This window comes from Syngnathus acus, chromosome 23 (assembly GCF_901709675.1).
Source record: "Syngnathus acus chromosome 23, fSynAcu1.2, whole genome shotgun sequence".
Taxonomy (NCBI): domain Eukaryota; kingdom Metazoa; phylum Chordata; class Actinopteri; order Syngnathiformes; family Syngnathidae; genus Syngnathus; species Syngnathus acus.
Window position 1 is genome coordinate 4,871,351 of NC_051107.1, and position 20,969 is coordinate 4,892,319.

Consider the following 20,969-nt stretch of genomic DNA (forward strand, 5'->3'; position numbering starts at 1 on the left):
ACTTTCAATTCTAAAGTAAAATTGCTCTTACAGTACATTTTCTAGCTACTCAACGCAGTTTCCCTTCCTTTTCAGTCCATCTGCTACATTATCATTTTGGCCACTAGATGTCACTGTTGCCTTGACTATAACGATCATTCTCGTTGTTTTGTTTTCATCATTTCATTCATTGTATCATTTTTGCACAATGTTGTTAATTATTAATGGCGTGATTAAACATGTTTAAATGTTAAATATTTATATATATATATATATATATATAGTATATATATATTATATTAATGCAGGATAGCTATCTATCCATCTTATTAGTTATCAATCACGCGCTGTGTACAAACATCGGATAGCCCGCCCCCAATTTGCTGCCTGTCCAATCAGCGTTGCGGAGCTACTGCGGTAATGAACGCACCCCTCTTCTGTTTCCCGGCGTGCATTGCGAGGGAGGCGAGAGAGAGAGAGAGAAGGTGGGGGTCTTGGCTGGGTTGCTTGGAATTAACTAGGAGGATAGCAAAGAGGCAGAAGCGCATCTCAGAAAAAAAAAAAAGAAGAAGCAGAAGCAAGGGTGTCTTTCGTCGCTGTCAACCGCTCAGGTAATTTTCTTTTTATGATTATTATTATTGATGGAGACTCCTGCCGCAAGCTGCTCCATTTTACACAATGGAGCTATAAAAGACACCTTTCCGTTCCAAAGGGGGTTGCACGGGCTTGCGTCCAGCTCGTTTTTTGGGGGGGAGGCAGGCTGGGGTGATGGACAGCAGGTTTCCGCAGGGATTCCCCCTAATCCTCGTCTGCAGCCTTTAGCCCAGACACCGCTCGGTGCTGGTGTCATGCTCGGGGCGGGAGCCTGCTTGCTATTAATTAGTGTGTGATGGCCACCTGCACTGTCAACAAATTAAAGTCATATTATAACCGTTTTAAGGTTGAAATAAGACAAAATTGCTCACCCTCGAGATGACTGCTCAATTGTTGTATGTAATATACAAATTAGACAGTCAAGTTTTGTGTGTCATGCTCATGTTGCATTTGTCAAAACTCAAAACGTGACAGAAATTGTATTTTTCAAGAAGCACGAAGACGTTAAAAGACTTTTGCAAATACGTCTCTTTGCATTCTAATATACACTAAAAACAAATAAGTACATAAAATCGAATTCTGTGACGCTTCCGTCGGATAACTCACCTATTTGCAGTTTCTGTCCTCAGAATTATATTGAAGTGATACATCTCCACAAAGACTGGTTGTAAATCTTTGTATGTCGAGAAGGAGCTAAGTTTAGCCTGGGTCGTGAGTGGAAGTTCGGCAGTTACGTGTCTGCAGTGCTTGCCCGCTCATCAAGTGTGAAATTAAATTCCGTTACTGTCGTGTACGCATCTCTAGCCAAGCCGGGACTAATTAACAAAATGGCTGCCCCCACATGAGTTTTTAGCAGCTCAGCTGGACAAAGTTCCCCGTGCTAAAGTAGCACAAATAGCTCTCTGCTTAATGAAAAGAGCACCTATTAAGTCATATACTTGATATAATAGCACATTTTATTTTCATCTTATATCCATCCAAGTCATAAAAGGAAAACCGCTTTCAAAATTCGCCCAATCACACGAGGGTCTACTCTGTCTGCATCATCTTTTTACATGATGCAGCAAAACAAAAAAAATGACCGCTCCGAGGGCGTCACCGGCTGCCAATCATATCAAGTGAAAGCACAGAGCCCCCGAATATTGACGATAACGACCCGGCGCAGTCGACTACTAAACGGCTTGAATTATTTATCAGCTAATCGCGGGGAAGATCCGAGCCTTACCGCCATAAACAATCGTCTCACTACTTAGTCCGCCTCCTCTGCATGAACGACATTGCTTTTTCTTTGTGATCATAATTAGGACCCTGACCTTTTTTTTTGTTTCTTGTCCTGGTTAAATGCGCACACGTCGTAAGCCTGAAATGGAGCTTTGGATCCATGCGTATTGTCTTGTCCTTTGAATTAACCGAAGCTTGTCGTTTAGCAGAACGGTTTCATCCTAATGCGGCGACGGCGGCGGGAAGCACGACGAGGTCACCGAGGCGGATGACTCGGCCGCGCCTCACCAGCTCGCCAGTGTGACGGCGCCTCGAGTGTTCCGTCGCCGCATTTGTCAGAGTTCTCAGCTCAGGCGCGAGCTCCCCAAACCTCCGGAAGCAAACTGAGTCCGAGAATATCTCGGAAAAGTGAGTTTTTTTCCCCCCTCAGAAGTTGCGGGCGGGAAAATCGCAGAAGTCGACGGCGTGTTTTCACGCGTGGAAATAACAGCTGAAGGTCGCTTGGTGAGGTTTGTCGTGATTTAAAATTAGCAGCAGACTTTCACACAACACATCTTGGGTAAAAAAAAGATGACAAAGGTGTCGCGTCAGGTTGTTGGCAACGAGTTAGTGTCGAGCGTCTCGCTTCTGGAAGTTGATGTTGATCCTCCAAAGCAGCTTTAGCTTGACTGCGTTCATGGCGGAATTGTTACTCAATGTGAATTAACACAACGGCTGACATATTGATCACCAAACAAGTTTGTCAGAACAACTCGGAGGTCCTGCTAAGCCAGCGTCGCGTTTCATCCCGCCTACACGGATGCATAAAAAAAATCTTAGAAGGTTGTCGGAGTCGCTTCACATCTGTTTTGGAGTGGGCGGGCGCCGCTGCTTGTTTGTGGAACGAGCAAAAGTGCCTAAAGTGGGTCAGGCGCTCCCCGTCAACTCTGGGCTTTTTCTTTTTGCTCTCCCGCCGCCACCTCGCACGCGCCCGCTGCTTACACTCCTGAACCCTCAACTCCGACTGTCATGAATAATAAAAGCCAAGTTCGGCTGCTCCCGCTGTCACTTGGGAGCCACGCTGATTCCTCTAAGCGTGTTACCTTATCTCGTGGTAATCAGCGTCACACTTTGTAAAACTCACACAGCTCGCTCCTTCCGATTATGTAAAACGGGTCTCGTGACGTATCCGTTGTAATTTTGAGATTCCTAAAAACGGAACCAGGCGTACCCGCACTTTTCACCAGCGGGGGTTCGACACTTCCGTGTCTTTAGTGAACAAAGGCTGTTATTACCGCCGCATGCCGCTCGCGTTGGAAGGAAGGAAGCTGTAATCCCGAATAGAATGATAATCCGATCTTGCTTTTTTTTTGCACACTGTGTATGTTGCTACAAAAGAAAAAAATGCTCCCAGATGGCCATACATTGTCCAGATGTCACGTTCGCCCAATGTAACGTGGTCTCGTTATCGACTGCCTCTGTAAAGCGAACACAAGCGCTTCCCTTAATCAGCTTTTCGGGGCTTGTCTGCCTTCTCGCCGCCACGTTGGGCTTCCACATGTTATATAACCAAGGCTCCCTCCCCTCTGGGGGCTTCTGTTTTCTCCACAAACACAAAAAAAAGAAAAAGCATCTGTGAATCTGCACTCCCGACTTCACATCTTGCAGTGATGTAATCTTTCTAATTAGTGATTTGGAACTTTTATTCCACATATGGCGCACCACAAAAAATTTCCCTGCTCAGTATGTATGGAACCTACCTAATTTATGTTGCATAAATCGCAACAGGTGATTTATTATGTCTCTTCTGCCATCTAGTGGAAGAGCATATTATTGCTCTGCCTGTCATGTATTTGTTATAAATAAATTAAACAGGTTGAGCGCTATAATTGGATTGTGAAGGTGTACCCAATTAATTGGGCATGATTAATAATATTTGATCTTATTTTTGCAGGATTTTTTTTTCACCCAGAACTCCTCGTTTGGCCTGACCGCCCCACCAGCCCAAGTCACCATGAACTACCTTCGCCGACGCCTGTCAGACAGCAGCTTCGTGGCCAACCTGCCCAATGGCTACATGATGGATCTGCAGAGGCCCACCCCGCCTGGATCCTCCACCTCCTCCCCGGCCTCTCCAGCCACGGAGCGCCGGCAGCCTCCGAGCATCCCAACCCCGAGCCCGGCCCCGGCTCAGGGCTCGACACCCGTCCCGGCCGCCGGCACGGTCAGCTTCCTCAGCTCCTTCTCCAGCGTGGTGAAGAGCGCCCAGATGGCGCAGAATGTGGCGGCCGCCGCACACGCCAAGACGGCGGCCGCCGCCGCTACCGCGACTACTGAGGTTGCCCCGACAGGAAGCAGTCAGCCTCCTAAGCCGGCCGTCCGCAAACCCAAGATCCTGCTGGTTGTCGATGATCCACACACTGACTGGTGAGTAGAATTCAACCAGAAACTCAAAATATATAAAAAAAATAATAATTAGCAGTAGTTGCTATGCGGGGCCCACGCACTGCCACCTTTTACTTTTAATAAGCTATTAAATGGAGCCTGACGATTAGATGAGGTGTCCTTACGCCATTTGGTGCACTAAGACTGAAAAAATGGGCCAAGCGGGGCTTTTCCTCTTAATCGTGATTCCCCTCCTCGTACTTGCTAGTCTCTAAATGCATCGTCGTGTCGCCGTTTAATATCGAGCGAAGAAATACCGGGAGGTGACACTTTGGTGTTGACAGCCAATTTTGTTTTGCCAGAAAACCATAGCAACGAGTCCAAATCGGACAGAAGTATAACGAATAGGCTTTCGTAAAAAAAGAGAAAGCTACACGGCAGTTGGTTCATCACGCAAGTCTGAGCCGATCGATAAAACGCTCTTGTTGCTTCGTGACTTGTTATTTTGTAGCCTGCCGTCGACGGGGCGCCTCAACCTCTGCTGATGTGTTCGCGGCTATTTCCAGCCCCTTCTGAATTAATCATCGGCAGGGATCATTACGCAGCGGCGCTAAAGGCTCTGCGGGGATGAAGCGCAGGTTTGAAAGCGATCACAAAATTAATCCGGCCCACCATATGATGAGTCTTGCGGGATCACTCGCCGATTTCGCCCATCGTCTTTTCTCACAGCTGGTTTGATATCCCCGGGGGGGGCTACGCGGTCTTCTTCACATCTCCCCATTTCTGAAACGATTCGGTTTTGGTCCATTGAAGACCGAATTGTCCGTTGGTGTGAATGTGAGTGACAATGGACGGATGGGAGCTGAGGTGATTTCTGTAAATGACCACTTGGTCGCGCTGTTGTTCATCTAAAAACGATTGCGGTGTGCGTTGTAGTGAAAATCTTTGGCCAGCAGATGGCAGTGTAGTGCAGCAACTTTACTGGAAATACTAATACTAGTACTTTGTACATTACAGTACTCTGAAGTAGGTTCTGTTTCCAAAAAAAAGCGATAAATGTCTTGTAGGCAAGTCTCAGGTGATTGCTAAAGTTCATGCCATCCTCAGAGGAAAGTTGTTAAAAAAAGAAAGGGCAAATATTTGCCTGCTGCTTTGGCAACGCATCCGTGTGGTGATGTTGGCTTCTACACACATTGTAAAACCTGCTTTGGAGATTTGAAGTGTATGTTGACTTGGAAGGCATGTGGTAGAGCCATCGCTCTCTGCCTCAGCACTGAATTTCCCTCCTGGGCATTCCAGCCGAGAGGCAGGCATCTCTGGGGAAACTCGGCTCCATCCTGAAAGGCTTGGCCTCCAGCAATGACTGGCGCACAAAAGCAGTACACAGCGCCCAAGTAAAAAGTCTCAAAAAGCATCGCCGCCACCACCTGCCCCCCCACACGACATCTTCTGCACTTGCCATCCGTCTCTCCCGGGACAGGACGCAAAATGCCCTGCCAAATCGCCGTCCATCTGTTTGCACTGCGCTTTGAATAATACGAGCGACACTTTGGACTCGGTTTTTCCACCGCTCGGTGTCATTCACAACTGTGCGTTTTATTCAACTTGACTCGTACGCAAAAGTTTTCTCTTGGTGCAAATAAACGGCGGAGAAGTTTACATAACGGGCGTGGGCAAGAGAGAAGGAAATTCCGGGCCTCCAATGTTTACACGCGAGCACGAGCAAAAACCCAGCGCCTCGTAAATTAGCGGCGTCGCCGCGAGTGACGACACATTTCGCAATGTCTCGAAACGCATTCCGAGCGTTTGCAGCCAATGGGTCTCCGCGGCGGGGTGACGGGGGGCACCGCCAGTGTAGTATGTAGGTCAGCTCTGTCGGAAGATTCACAGCTTCCAAAATTACAGCAAACGAGACCCCAAACATTTAAGTCGCAACAGCTGGGAGATCTTATGGAGGAGATCCCCCCTCGGCGACCGTAATGAAGGATAATGAATGTACCTTAAAGGACACGTGTTTGGATTAGGGAGAATGTTGTAAAGGGAAACGGTGCTTTAGCGCAAACGGGTCGAGAGGCAAATCCCAAACAGCTCGTCCTAGTGACCGAAGGCCTCCGCCATGTAGCCTGAAACCCTTTTGACAGATTGTTGGCAGTCCCACGGCTGCGCGGGGTCAAAGTTCAACACTGAGGACTGGGACACAACATGGCTATCAATGCGAGATGATTCGAAATGTGCTGAGAAATGCACGTTGGAAATTCCCAACTCGGTTCCGCATGCGTTGAAAAAACTGGAAGCTTTGTCCTGTCCTGTTCTGTACTCGTGGAAAATATTAGCGAGCAAGGTATTTGGAAAGGTCTGTTTAAACATCTTCGCCCGTCAAATAAACAAAAAGCTACTTCAGGTTTGTTATGACCTCTATGCAATTGCGTTTTCGTGCCGACATAAAGCAAGCGTCGTTTTGCTAATCTGAACGTTTCTTTACAGGGCCAAATACTTTCGAGGGAAGAAGCTGAATGGCGAATATGAGATCCGCGTGGAACAGGTACGTCAAAAAACAGGACGCGTGTTCTCTTGTGCGATTGACGACGTGGCCTTTTATTGCGGCGTTGACTCACTTCACAAGCGGCAGCTCGTCTGCTCCAATTTGTAAATAGATTTCAAGATGTTTATCGCCACTCTCAGCTCAAGTTTAGTCTGAAACGAAACATAAAATAGAGTGTATTTGAGACAAGATGAGTTTGCAAGCTGATGCTAATATATAATGGGAGATTCCATAGACGACAATTAGCATCGACGCAATTAGCATGAACACAAACAGCGAGTTGTACATTGAATTAAAAGAGAAAGCGAGACAGAAATCATTTCATTCTTTTTCCACTGGCTTTAGTTATGTCATTACTGTATATTTAATCAGTTTTGGTTTTATCTGCCAAAGTCAGCCTTGCTTCCGACAGGAAGCCGGTATCACTCGTACCTGCGCACACAAAATGCGTCTAGACGCAGCATATTTACAGAGGGTAGCTAGCATCTAATTTACCTCCAATGAGCGTTTGGTTACATCTGCAAGCCATTGTTGAGACTGCGGCGCTCTTTGAAACAGAGTGTTGAGCTTTTATGGGCAAAAGTAAAAAGGGACCACATAGAGTTGGACTTTTACAGGCTTTTTGCTCAACTCTCTCCTGTTGTGGTCAGGTCTTCTCTGCATGTGTGAAATGACAGATTGTATTTGTACCTTTAAGGGCTGTGAGGTGTTTTGTTTTGTTTTTTACTCATATTTTCCTTAAAATATGCTTGTATGTGTTCTGTATGTAGAAAGTAGGAATTTGAAATTGACAAGTGTTGAAACGGCGGCATGAGCTGATGTTTGAAAATGAAATATAATATACATAAAATGAAATATATTCTAATTAAGGTTAAGATATCAAGTGGCAACAAAAACAAGAGAAAAAAAACAAAGGTTACACCTTAAAAACATGACCTTTGTGACCTTAACAGCCTTCCATTTGGCTATGTCAAACTCTAGCGCCCCCTTTGGCAACAAGAGTGAACAACTGGTAGCGACGAGCTTAGCATAGTTGTCATAGCTCACTTTATGTTCCGTCATGCAAGGAATTGTATGCACGGTTCCATGGTGTAATGGTTAGCACTCTGGACTCTGAATCCAGCGATCCGAGTTCAAATCTCGGTGGAACCTTGATTTCTATATTGAAAGTGTTTCAATTTGCTCAAAAGTTGTTGTGATAGGAACGAGTCGTTTCCTCTTGACAATTAGGCCGTAAAACTTCATTCAGTCCGCAATGCAGGTCAACAGTGGAGAAGAATTAACCCTGGAGGCTGTTGTCTTGCGTATCACTTCCTGTTTTCCTTTCCCAGGGCCAACGGGTGTTTGAATGCGTTGCCATGGCGCTGTGAAAAGCCTCCCATCCTAGCTTTCTGGCCTTGCCAATGTTTTGCCCACTCTTTGATGGCGCCATGTAAATACGCAGATCACGCACACACACACGTATGTTCCTTTTCTGAAGCGGGAGGGAGTGCATCACGTCCTTGAAGCAAATTGAATGCGACCCGACACCTAGTTGTCCCACCTTGCTCTTCCTCGGCGAGCAAATAAAAGGGGAGTGGGTGTTATTTCTCTTTCACTTTAATGTCATTGGCACATTTCTTTCGGCGATGACTCACATCCTCATGCCGTCACGAAAGAGCACTGAGGATATTTGCTTTTTTTTTTTTGTCATCGCTGTTGTTAATGAAAGCCCGGCAAAGCTGGCTGATTGCAAAATATTGCCCATAGTTGTATGAATGGAAACATCTGCCATTTAGTGGAAGAGCGTTGACTTGTCTTGCCTGTCATTATACGTCACTGACATAAATAGATGAACATTATTTGTAGTTAATAGAAAATAAAATCGATTAAATTCTGGTAATCCGGCCAATGTGTATTAAATGTGGCATCAAATATTTAGCTGCTCATCTCCATTCAAACACAGCACATTTAAAATTTCAAATGTTTGGTGCCGTGTGGTCTCCGATGATGTCGCCGTGATTGTCTTGTTTGAAGTCTTGTTCTCATAATGAAGCCAGTCGAACGTTTTTCTCTGGAGTCCGGGAGCTCGCCGACGGAGAATAACCTCATTTGCCTCTCGTCACATGCTCCCCCCCCCCCCGAATAATATGCTAAATGAAGTCAAGCACAAACTCTGTCTGGTTTGATTAATTCAAATGTCCGATTATAGTGCTTCGTCTCATAACCTTGTGATAATTCAACGGCTTATCGCACCTTTTTCTGCGCAAAAGCCAAATGAAGCAAATGTGTTATCGGGTTAACAAAACAAAAAAATCTTTGTTTTTCTTTCCCAGGCGGAGTTCTCAGAGATCAACCTGGCCTCCTACGTCACTTCAGGATGTATGGTGGACATGCAGGTCAACAAGGCGGGCACCAAAATGGTCAGGTAAGGAAAACTCAATCCCCCCCACCTCCCTTTCACTGTTAGGCTGTCACAATAATCTCGCTGCAAATGACGTTCGGCTGGCTCGCAGCTCCGACAGTAGCAGCGGCGTTCCGACACGCGAAACCGCGTATTTAAATAGACTGTCATGTTGAAAGAGAGCGCCGATCAGCTGATCCAGGGTGGCAAAGATGACTTCATCCGTCCTCCCCTCATGTGACACTTTATGGCTTTTCCATCGGCGGCCCAAACAATCTGCGCAATTCATTTTGTTGTTTATCATTATCGTGAGTCGCCGGAGAGTCATCTCTTAATGCATCTCGACTTTCTATTTTGATTTAATGAGTCGGCCGCGTGCTTGTCATCTCTTTTCACAACAAGCCTTCCTTGAGAATGTTTGGCTGTGTCGGGCTTTGGCCTCAACTTCACCCCAAGTCGAGGAAGCGATTGAACGTGCGTAGAATAAAGGGAGAATAATCGCGAGTGCCTTTCCGCCCTCATCAAAATTGACATTGAGGTTTTTGAGCGCGCGCCTGTCGCGTCGTTTCGAACGTTATCGCTGTAATGATAGAGAAGCCAAATTGGATGCAGATGGCGCGGCTGCCGCCTCATTCGCCAGCAATGGCCCTCATTGTCAAACAGTTGCGCTTTTATGACTCTGCCCTTGTCTACCAATCGCGCCCAGTGGCCTGGCAGGTTGACGGCAAACAAACGTCCTCCAAATGAAACTTTCCAGACCAAAAGCAAGATGGAAAAATTCCCCCGAATGCAAAGCAAAGCCCGAACGGCCTTGATGGTTGCTATTGTCAAAGTCGTCTTTTGATAGCAAAGAGCGAGGAATGCTGTCAACAGATAGAGCAAAGTCAGAGCACCGATTTTCCGACAAACAAAACAAAATATCTTTCTGACTCGCATATTTCTCGCTGGACATGATAGCTGTATTGATAAATTGACAACATTTTGAACCCTAAATATATTCATTACCGTTTGTAGTGTTTCTAGTAAAAACATGCTAGCTAGCGTTAGCTCACGCTTCCATACTATCAAAACAATACAGAGCGCCAAAAGAATGTCAAGCGTGCCGTGCCGCACGCGTCTGTGTGCAGCCAGCGAGATTGTTTCCATGTTTTTCCGTCACGGTTGTTCTGCTGGGAAGCGCTTTAAATGCCAGCGCGGGCGGCGCAACGTGGCGTGCGGCGCAGCAGCTAAACGCCACACCACAAGGGAGAGTCGTTACGACGCGTCCTTCTCTGTCTTTAGTCAGCCCTTTGGAACCTCCGAGGGCACGAAGCTGCCAAAAGCTCCGGCCAAAATGTAGCCACAAAGCGGGAATTGCTTGGAAACGCGCGCCGTCCTCTCGTCACTTAAGAATAAAACTTGTTGATGAATTGGTCATTGGCGTTTATTGAGCTCGTTTTACTGCAATTACATTCGCCGTATCTGTTTGCTCCACGTAAAAATAAATGCTAGTCGGGAGTGTTTCTGCTTTGTAACGTGGAACCTTTATCACAGCGTACATGAGAATTCAATAAAAGACAACTTTTATTGCTCTCAAAGTGCCTAATTAAGACCGTCCGGGTAAAGAAGTGCATCGATGAGGCTGCGGATACTTGTACTTAGCGCACGGCGTAATGAAACCGAATCGATCGGTTCCTATTCAGCTCGTGTTTTACGGCACTTTGAAAAGTCATCGAGAAGTCATTGAGCAGAAAAACTTTTATGAAGCGTCACGACGTTGATTTATTTGCTCGGCCACACCTGGAGATCAAATGCTCTCTTTACAGTGTGAAAGATTTCTCCCGACCTCAGTGGCACTAAAAGTTCATTTCCGGGTTTTTTTTTTTCCCCTTTCCAGAGCACAAATGAAAAGAGTCAGACGGATTACATGAGCAGATCCTTGTCCGTTTCTTGTCGTTTTCTGTACCAGATTAGCCTCCCGGTCTTTGGTTACCTCAGGTGACGATTTACCACTTTGGACCACACAGAGCTAATTCCGAGACATACATAGCACAAGACAAGCTATAAAGCCTTTCCGCTGACCCTCTTTAAGGGCCCTTTTAATCAGCCGAGGAAGTGGGCTGCCCAGAGCTGCCTCAACACCTAATACTACAGAGAGCTTCATCTTGTTACAGGGCAAATAAATCCTTTTCACAGACAAGGCTTTAGGGTGCCAGGTGGTTGCTTGCTTTTTCAGGGCTGTAATGAAACTTTTGTCATAAAACCAAAATGGCTAATTCTCTCACCAAATTCATTTCCCGCCTCCGTCAACACAAGTCGGTATCGTGTCTGCCTGACCAGGCAACCAGATTGAATTTGAGCCTCTGCCAGATGGCACCGGTGCCACCGGGCCTGGAGCGGTGGAGCACAAAATGATGCTTGAGTCCGGCCACTTCACACGGAGGAACTGGCCCGTTTTTTTGGGACGTGATCATTTTCTGCGGCCAGAATGAGTCACGGGAGTCGTCCGACGGTTTGTTGTTTACACTCGCAGAGATGTTTTTGCAACAATTTGACCAATCACCGCATAAATAATTGCCACATATTCTGTCGTAAATTGGACAGAATGTTTTCAAAGCTGTATCTGGGACACTTTAGAGAGCGCGGCGGTCGCTGGCACTTCCACCATGCGGCACTTGAACCTGTTTTGGTTCCCGAGCGAGCCCCGCCGGACCGGTTTCATCCGGTATAAATAGCAGGTTTGCAGCCACCGCGGCTGAGTGCCGCAGGAGCAGCGGCGGCAGTGGGGCAAGAACAGCTGTAGTCACTCTGTCGCCGACGACATAACACTTAAAGTCTCAAAAGAGCACGTCGTAAGCTTGTGACATTTTAGCGCGTAAAGCTTCTTCGAAGCAACCAGTGTTTTTTTTAAATTTTTTATATTTAGTTTTCTGTATCCCCTCAACTGGAGACCAAAGCGATTTGAAATGAGTTGTGTGTTAACGCAGGTACTCGATGGGTTCCTTGGCTCTAGGCCCAGTAAAGAAAGGATTAGGCTGTGTTAATTGGATAGATAGTCCAAAAAGATTAGGTGCTCTCCGGGGCACAGCTGGTAAATAATGGAGCTCCCGAGCGTCCAGATGCAATGTGCTGACAGAGCTCCTCGCCACCGCGGCGGGAACGTCAATTTGAAGCATTCCCGATCTGCTTTCAGGTCCTTCAAACCGGACTTTGTCTTGATTCGCCAGCATGCCTACAGCATGGTCCCAGGGGAGGACTTCAGGAATCTGGTCATCGGCTTGCATTTTGGCGGCGTGCCCAGTATCAACTCCATCTTCTCCATCTACAATTTTTGCAGCAAGCCTTGGGTGGTAAGTCTCACAATACTGCGGTGGAAAAAAATATAGTCTTGCCACTCACATGATTTTTGTCTGGCAGTTCTCTCAGATGATCAAGATCTACCACACCCTCGGTGCTGAGAAATTCCCCCTGAACGAACAAACTTTCTATGCCAACCACATGCAAATGGTAAGTGAACTCTAATTATTATTTTTATGAGGGAGGGGGAAAAAAATGCAGACAAACTCATATTCATTCAATCTTTATTATAAAAATATAAAATAGCCATACTTCAGGAAACAGCGTTTTACACATTGACTGTACACAATTTCCTTGATTGCATTTTTTTTTTCTTTTTTTATAAGGATCAAACTTGAGACAGTATATTTACACAAAAGTGAACCACAGAACGGGACAAAACAAACACCTCAGTCGAAGAAAAAACACCATCACCGATTAATCGGCGTTGAATTGAATTAGTTGGGATAATCGGGCGTTGCGCAATGATGGAAAAAGCCTCGGTTTTATATTTCTAGTAAAATGAGCAAATCTTTGGCAACCAGGCCAAAGCAATTTTTTTTCAATCCCGAAGCAATCGCGTGTCTATCGATTTCATGGAATGAACTGAAGATACTGTTCTGGAAAGAAAAATAAGAAAAAGCAGTCAAGGAAGAAAGAACTCAGTGACCCATATTGTTACGTTTACATACTGGATGTGTTGGTATGAAATAGTTCTGAAAATCGATGTGAAAAAACTCGGAAACCTCCGCATATTGTTGATTGGTTTGTAAATTATGATCACGCTTGCGAAAAAACAACAACACGATATTCAACTTGAAAAAGCTGGTCCTTCATTTAGGACACTTGGTTGTTTTTGTTTTGTTTAATATAATATAATATATATATATATATAGTATATACATCCACAGCAAATCTACCATCTGATCCAGATAAATACATGTTTTGAAAAGGTTTCAGTTTAGTTGATAATTCATTTCTGTAGCTTATGTACAATAAAAAATAAAATCTCACCGTCTCTGGGCAACGCGTAGCTTTTCCGTTCGTCCGCACTGTAACAGGCATTTTTTTTCTTTTTTAAATTTGAGCATTTTCTGATTTCATCCGTGGCCCGACATAAATTTCTGCCTTCTAATTTGTTTCGAGATCAGACATTGGCACTGTAATGGATTGGCCGTCTGTTTTTTTGTCCTTAGTGCGGGACTTGTTGAAGCTCGGGGGGGGGATTCAGGGGTCAGTTGTGTTGACGACCGTTTTCTCGCGGGCGTTCATGCCCCGATACCAGCTGCAGTAGCCCTCCTTCTGCTGGATGCAGGCGTAGTGTCGGGACTGGTAGCCCGGATAGCCAAAGTGGGACAACATGTCCGTCCATAAGCACTCGGTCTTGGAGGTCACGAAGCAGGGCAGGTAGTGACACGGCTTGATCTACGCGGACAGAAAGATCAGTCAGATGATTTCAAAGTTCTTTTCGGCTCGACGGAAATGAGCCTCATTGAGAGAAATGAGCTTTCGCCGTCCGCCTAAGGCACAGATTTTTTTTTTTTGCTCGGCTCCCGAAGGATTTAGTTAAACGCTCTCGCCTCCAGGTGTTTGCACAAAAAGCTTTGAAAACAAAAACGGAAGATTCACGCGGCGTCACCTCTCAAGGAGGTAATGAAGGGAAACGCCGTTTATTGACAACAACAACAAAAAAAGTCACAGTCGCCAGCTGCTTCTTTGGATCTGAATGAGACAAATTAAGTCCAATTTGAACTTGCCAATTTAAAGGTTGGAGAGATTGTCCTCTGCGGTTCACAACTTCCTGCTTTGGAGTCATTTTCATAAGTGGAAGAGAAAATAACTTTTGTGGGGGTTTGAGCTCAAGTCACGGTTTGAAGGATGTTTTTTTTTCTCGATGACTTCCTTAAATTTGCCGGCCGGCAACAAGGAGGTCTTTGTAAGTAGCCGATGATGTTAGCAGATGGAAGTCAATACGCGCCGGGTCGTTGGTTTTACGTCTTACGTGTGCGCGCTACATTAAAACGGGAAACCGGGCCGTCTCGCTCGTTGAGTGACACGTTCGCGCTGGACGCCGTCTAATGACCATTCAAGATGCGGCGACCTGCTTTCTACTCACCCTGCAGTTGCAGCCCAGCTGGTAGCGATGGTTGATGCCTTTCTTCTGAGCCAAGGAGAGGCGCTCCCACCGCTCGTTGAAGTTGCACAATCCCGTGTACACCTTGCCGTCGTACACCCGCCCTGCCGAACGCGGCGTTTAATTGCAAACATGTATCACGAGGACCCCGAGTTTCACAGTCGTAAGACAATCTCGGAGCGTAAGCCCAATTAAACCGGCACCCCTATTTCTGAATACCCAAAGGTCACCGGGCGGTTATTTTTGGCTCTGCCGTCTGTTTGCGGCTTACCGACTCCTGAGACAGGTGCCCTACGGCGGCCCGCAAGCACTCGCGGACATCGGGTTATGTCACCGTACGTCGTGTTTTCGCCACGCCGGAATTTGACAGCCGCCCGCGAAGTCACCCTTCCCACGTGTCGGCGCGTTTGAATCGCCTCCGAGCATACGCGTGACTAGATTTAGACGCCCCCCCCCGAGAACTACGGTGATGTCACTCGCACCCGGGCCGGAAAAAGATGGCCGCCAGCACGGCGGGATGTAGTTACGGTATTTACAGGTCAGAGCTTAGCGCGGCTCGCATGCGCCAAGCACCGCGGGGTCCAAAGTAAACGGCACTTCTGTTGGAAATGGCAAGTCATAAAATGGCCTCGCTGGAAACCCGTCGCTTCCTGCTCCTTTGGCAATTACAAGTTGTTCGAGACAAAACAGTCGACTTTGAAATCGGAGCCCAGAGAGATTTTCCAGAACCCAAGTTGCACAGTCACGTTTCCCAAACGGTTCCCACAGTTTCCAGCGTGAAATTGCGCAATATGTCTGGAGGATTAAGCCGCGGTGCTAACTAAGGAGCTTAGTCTAAACCCGGTGATTTCATTTCAATGTTTCTCAACATTTTTTTTTGTGCGTGTAACGTAGCTCCGCTTATCCCGTGCGTACAAGCTTCACTCACCTGTGATGAGGTACTGATACTTGTTGATGTCAAACTTGACGCCGCACAGGCTCTCCGAGGCGTCCGTGTAAATATGCTGCACGTGTTGGATCTTTTCAAATCCTTTGTACATCTGCAAGACGTGAGAAGCAAAGACTGAGTTAAAAAAATAAATAAATCTCGCGTCGTGCCGGTACCGCGGCCCCCACAAAAAAATAATCCGAAATTAAGCATGTCGGCTTTATCAGATGACATTCCTTGAGGCGGGAATGCCTTGCGGGCAAATCATAGATAACACGATTATGTCGCGTAACGTGCTTTGAGTTTGATGCTGCGTTGGCAAGCCGTCCCCGATATTCCGGACTCGGGCTCCCTCCATTTAGCTCAGGTATGCCGAGTCAGTGTTTGCCCTGAGAACTGTTGGCTTTTTTTCTTCCGCTGCAATTTATTTGTCTGGGAACAACAGGAAATCCATGTTTAGACTTTGGCCTCCCAGAACAAACTGTTACTTAAAGTTTGCCAATGGCCTTTTTCTCACCGTATTTGTTTGCACTTGGAAGGAATTTGACGCTTAATCAGCCCGCGTGGAAAACGTACAAAATCAGCAGACCCCAAATCAATAAACGAAGAGGTCAATATGTCATTTCACGTATTTGTCCGTGTTCGGCCCGTTGGAATGTTTACACGAGGAGAGATGTAATGCCTGCAAAGCCCGTTTAATCCCGTAGCCTGGCTCCCGTGGAAGCAGTGGGCTGATGTCAGCATCTCTGAGAAATATGCAGCGTTATGTAAGAATATAGGAAGTGAGGCGCTTTTCCACAACAACAGCGTTATCAATCCGTCAGATGACGACAGTGTGTGTGTGTGTGACCGTCATGGCCGGCGGAAATGTTAAAACGAGTGTTTTCGCCCATTTGCTCGTCTCACCTTCATTTGCTTGACGGCGTAGCGCATGGTTCCGAAAGGTCCGTCCCTCAGTAGCTTCTTGCCCACCACTTTAGCACGAATGACTGCGGAGAGAGACGAACCGCCGAGTCAGCAACAACATTTTTATACTTTTTATACGGTAAGACTAAGTCAGCCGTAAATAAAAGTTCACGTCCCGCTAAGACATTCAAGCGTCTATATCGAGATCTAAAAGATCTTATCGGCGTTCAGGACCCTCATGTAAATATTCCTTTCCCGACGGCGATTTGTTTGCTTTTCCTCGCGTGGAAGCAAGGGGGCTTATTGTGGCTTGGTAAATTGAGCCTCAGCGGGTCCTGCATAAGAGATCAGCCCTCTGTGAAGTTCACCTGCTGCCAACGGGGCCCGCCAGCCGCAGACACAACTAACACTGAGCGTGCTTGTTATCTTCTCCTCGTGGAATTTCCTTCTGACATTCTTTAGGGGTTCACATTCCCCAGAAAGCGAGGCGAGAAGGCGACGAGCCTTTTCATTCTCTTTTTTTTTGAAAGAAGGCAGGATAGGAATAAAAAGGTTTTCGGGAGAAATACGTTAGTCGTTGTTTGAAGGGGCCGCTCGTCATCTGATTCGACTCGAGTACGTCCGGACAGGAGGCCTTTTGTCGGACGGCGGCCGCTAATTGGCCGGCGCTGGTGCCGTCATCCCGAGGAATGCGCAAAGGGCCTCAGCTGCTGCGGGGACGGACGACTTCTCTGACCTCTTGACCTCTTCACCCTTCAGCGGCGATATTTTTGTCAAAATGTCACTCTACCAGCATTTATGAAACGCTCATGAATCTCATGCGGAGGATGCGGCATCAATTTTGGTCAGTGGGAGGCTTCGACTTGATTTGTTTATCTCGTTTGTTTACCGCGCTCGGCCGGCTGAATAGATTTGGCCGAATCGAGTTAAAGCTTCATTTCGGCCTACGTGGCAAACAAAGGCGGTTGTGGGTTCTACGTGCGACTGCCGAGTGAGAAAATAAAGCGAGGCGATTTTTTTTTTTAGCATGCAGGAAAGCGCTCCAAGTTTGGGGAGGCGAGTGGGCGGAAGAGGAATTCTCAGGATGACACACTAGCGCGCTCGAAAATAAACACTGGAAATGAATCCCTGCTGTGGAGGTTTGTGTCAAACGGAGGAGAAATTTGTTCGTGCGCCCTTTGAAATGATGAAACCCCCTCCGAGCGGCCTCGTGATCCTCCCAACCGGGGGAGGTGACGAGCGGGACATTTGATCCGCTTTGGCCGAGGGTGCAAACATCTCAGCCGCGTATGGAATCTCCAGCCTTTGACACGGCATTGTATTTGAAGTTACGTTAGGGGGAAAAAGCTAATCCAAGCTTGCGTAACTCTCCTCCTCATCGCCGGAGTCACTGCCGCAAAGCCTCGGCTTTTTTTGGGAAATTCAATCGATTTTTTTTCACAAGTCACAGATTTTGGTAGTACCAGAAAAACGTGGTCGCTAAGCCCCAAAAGTTTTAAAGGAGCCGTTATTCTCGGTGCTTGAGCGTCAATCCAGACCGAGCATAATCCCCTGCAAGTGACCCGCTTCGAGACGCACGCATAGGTTTGCTCCCGTCACCTCGGGGTCAAAGTTCACCGCCAGGTGCATGCTGGGGAAACGATAACTAAGCATGACAGACAAGTGCGACGACCCAATTTGCAACCCTAATTGAAATTTCCTTCAATGAAACCCCTCCAAATATGAGTCGGCGAAGCGGCATTTGGCCGTGACGCCGCACGCAAATCGGATAAGCTGCCGCCAGGAGTGTGAATCCTTTTAAATCCAACATCGCAGATCATCTCGAGCTAAGCTAGCGAATTGGTAAACAGATTTGTGTGGCTCGTCATTGATCACGCGCTCCATTGAAGTCCCTTCCAGATTCTGACTCTGCTGGTCCCTGTACTCTGAGAGATCTGAACATTTCTGGGAAAGACAGATGCAGAAACGTTTTTTTTTTTTTTCCACTCCAGCATTGACAGCACGAGGCGTTTAAATGCCACGCGAATTCTCTTCTGCCGGTCGTGAGCGAGCGTCAGGTGATGCGAGGATAAAACGCCACACAGCCAACACGCCTTTGCGAGAGCGCCCCTGCGCTCGCGGCGCCGTTCTCATGCGGTTTTCCCATTTTCGTGCAATCTCTCAAATCCAGCTCGCGAGGTCATGTGATTTTGGCAGACGGGGATATTGTAAACAATTCCTCGCCAGTGCTCTCATTTTGCATTTGTCATTTATTTGATGAAAAACAAAATAATTCTACAGTCGGAAGTGCTCCTTAACGACAATGAAAACAGGTCAGACGCTGCCAATCTATATGAATGAATATTATGAACGTAAAATCAATGCACAGAACCTTTAGCGACCTCTAGTGGTGATCGCTATTCACTGCAACATCACCAGGACACTTTCATGTACTTGTAGAATATTCCAAGAACTGACAAATCATGTTACACTAAATAATGTTAGCCAACGCTAATGAGCAGAACACGGAATGTTTGACTGGTCAATTGTAAATTCCCTGGGAGACATAACGGACCTTGCATGCTGATGACTTTGATTTGATAAATCACGAGCTGCATGCTTAAGTTGCAGTGTAGTTAAGATCTAGATGTAAGATGTGAAGTTAAAACCACTCGGATGCTGCTTGGCACTTATATCGGAAAGTCTCCTTAAGTCACTTTGGAGCCGAGCTGTTTTTAGCCATCCGTTTCATACTCACCGCAAATAGTCTGTGTTGTATTACAAGCCATAGATACGTACGAGTATTTTAATGAGTCTAACGCTGACAAGTTGCAATGAGCCCGTCCGTCCGCGATTCCTCACCTATGTCGGAGTTGCAGTAGGCGTCTTGGGGGTGCGTCAGGGCGCACGAGCAGCCCTCGGCGAGCTGGTGAAGCTGCAGACTGCTGACTAACAGCAGGCTGAGCAGGTGTCCGTACGGCGGCTGCATTGCTCTCGAGTTTTTCCCCCTTTGCACGGTGCTGCGAGTGGCTCGGCGTGTGTTCTCCGCGTGGATCCGCGCGCTTTATGTCCGAGTGTCGTCGGTGCGGCGTCTCTCCCTCTCTCTCTCTCTCTGGAGCTTCTCTTTGGAGCGTCTCTCCACTCTGATGCTTGAGAGCGGCTCTGGCGTAAGATATAAGCACGCCGCGCAGTTACGCCGTCACGCCCCCTCTCCACCTCTGCAGCCCGGGGGCGGGGCCCCGGTGATTCCAGAACAGACCGGTGGCGCACTGGAACTGTTTTTGTTTTTTTGTGGGAGGGAAAGACCGACTCATGGATAAAACCCTGTTGAAAAATAGGATGCAGCCTTCTCTTTTTTTTTTTTTTTTTACCAATAATTAATACCGATATCAAATAGCTTTTCTTTATCTTTTCCAATCTCTAATTTCCACCTTAATCTGAATAAATGATATATTCCAAAATAAGATCTACTGCTGCCTCAGCCTGCCCGCAACCTTGAAGGCAGCACCCACTGTCTCTTTTAATCCGAGTCGATTCTCCAAAGCCCACGAGCGCAGCGGCCGGGGTTAAATTAGCCAATTAAAGTGGTCTTCTTCCGCCTCCGACCGTCTCGGTGAACCTGAGCGCAACCGTGTTATCGCTGCAGAGGCTTATCTGCACAGACTGAAGGCGAGCTATGTTAAGGAATGACGATACTCGCCGTTATATAACCCGGCCGGGAATAATCAAGTTAAGGAAGTATGACCGTTAGTTCGTGTGCCTTCATTAAGCATTGTCTCACGTCGGAGCCTCTGGCTTTCTCTTCATATCGCTGAGCGGTATTGCCTTGGCGTTTTGCCAGCGGAATTATGTAAATGATACGTTTGGTCACCGAGTGACTCTCTTTTATAAAGATTAACTCAAAGTGTACTGAAACTGGCGCTGTTGATTTTTTTTTACGTTCATGCCTCACACATTAAGCATCTCATATGTACAAGTATTTGCTCTAAAGGCCAAAAATGAAGTCAGTTGTTTGCTCAGTAGATTACAACATTGACTGTTTTCTCATTTTCTCAAGAGGCCAGATCGGATCGGCTCGGGCGACTCGAACAGCGGCAGACATCAAGCGGAAGCACGTGAAGCCGCTCGGCCGCCGCGTGTCGTCGATAATGCCTCGTCAGATATTATTTCAGCCTTCTGACCTGACGTCTGAAATAACAGATATGTGACATTCCTGCGCTCAGACACGAGATCGGCATGCGCGTCGCAGCCCGACTCCACTTTGTATGCCCAAATGTGGAGATGGAGACGAGGGGGAAGTTGATTCGTTTGAGAGAACAAATGATTTCACTCACAGGGGCAGGCAACATTCCTTACATACTACAATATGAACGTGGCAGAGGGAAGGAAGGGCCTGCAAGCATCAATTTACGTTTTTTAGAGAGAGAAAAATTGTCGCTGTAATTACCGATTTATTTATGAAGCCATCGTTTTCACCAAACGCTGGGCCACTCGGGCCTTGGTTCTGGGCCACATGTGGCCCGCAACCCACTGATTGAATACCAGTATAGTAAATGTAAACAAAAATGCTGGTATTAAACACAATATATTTTTCTTCTCAACTAGCAAGTGAGCCATAAAGTAA

General features: G+C 46.9%; 2 protein-coding genes and 1 non-coding gene across 4 annotated transcripts in view; 2 read left to right on the plus strand and 1 right to left on the minus strand.

Moving 5' to 3' along the window:
- Positions 1 to 20,969, plus strand: part of LOC119117206 (synapsin-3-like) — a 28,962-nt gene that overhangs the window by 395 nt on the left and 7,598 nt on the right. Inside the window, exons 1-6 of one of the 2 annotated variants that reach the window (XM_037243373.1) lie at positions 444 to 590; positions 3,728 to 4,200; positions 6,643 to 6,700; positions 9,016 to 9,107; positions 12,256 to 12,412; positions 12,480 to 12,569. In XM_037243373.1, the coding sequence (XP_037099268.1) occupies positions 3,788 to 4,200; positions 6,643 to 6,700; positions 9,016 to 9,107; positions 12,256 to 12,412; positions 12,480 to 12,569 (810 nt within the window). In that variant the 5' untranslated portion in view covers positions 444 to 590; positions 3,728 to 3,787. Of the gene's footprint in view, positions 1 to 443; positions 591 to 3,727; positions 4,201 to 6,642; positions 6,701 to 9,015; positions 9,108 to 12,255; positions 12,413 to 12,479; positions 12,570 to 20,969 lie in introns of those variants that run through there. The other variant, XM_037243374.1, reaches the window with a different exon arrangement.
- Positions 7,781 to 7,852, plus strand: trnaq-cug. The gene has a single exon. It is a non-coding gene; the product is annotated as a tRNA-Gln (tRNA).
- On the minus strand, positions 12,627 to 19,516 carry LOC119117272 (metalloproteinase inhibitor 3-like). The gene is made up of 5 exons (XM_037243474.1): positions 19,208 to 19,516; positions 16,367 to 16,449; positions 15,461 to 15,572; positions 14,515 to 14,636; positions 12,627 to 13,823 (listed from the first exon to the last, which is right to left on the minus strand). Exons 1-5 carry the CDS (start codon positions 19,332 to 19,334, stop codon positions 13,626 to 13,628), a joined length of 642 nt encoding a protein of 213 aa, XP_037099369.1. The 5' UTR covers positions 19,335 to 19,516; the 3' UTR covers positions 12,627 to 13,625.

Excerpts from the sequence above, each read along its gene's own strand:
- LOC119117272 (XM_037243474.1), bottom strand. The coding sequence starts at position 19,334 with ATGCAGCCGCCGTACGGACACCTGCTCAGCCTGCTGTTAGTCAGCAGT. Across the intron at positions 15,573-16,366 it reads ACGCCGTCAAGCAAATGAAG|ATGTACAAAGGATTTGAAAA; the intron begins GTGAGACGAGCA and ends CACGTCTTGCAG. Across the intron at positions 13,824-14,514 it reads AGCTGGGCTGCAACTGCAGG|ATCAAGCCGTGTCACTACCT; the intron begins GTGAGTAGAAAG and ends CTGTCCGCGTAG.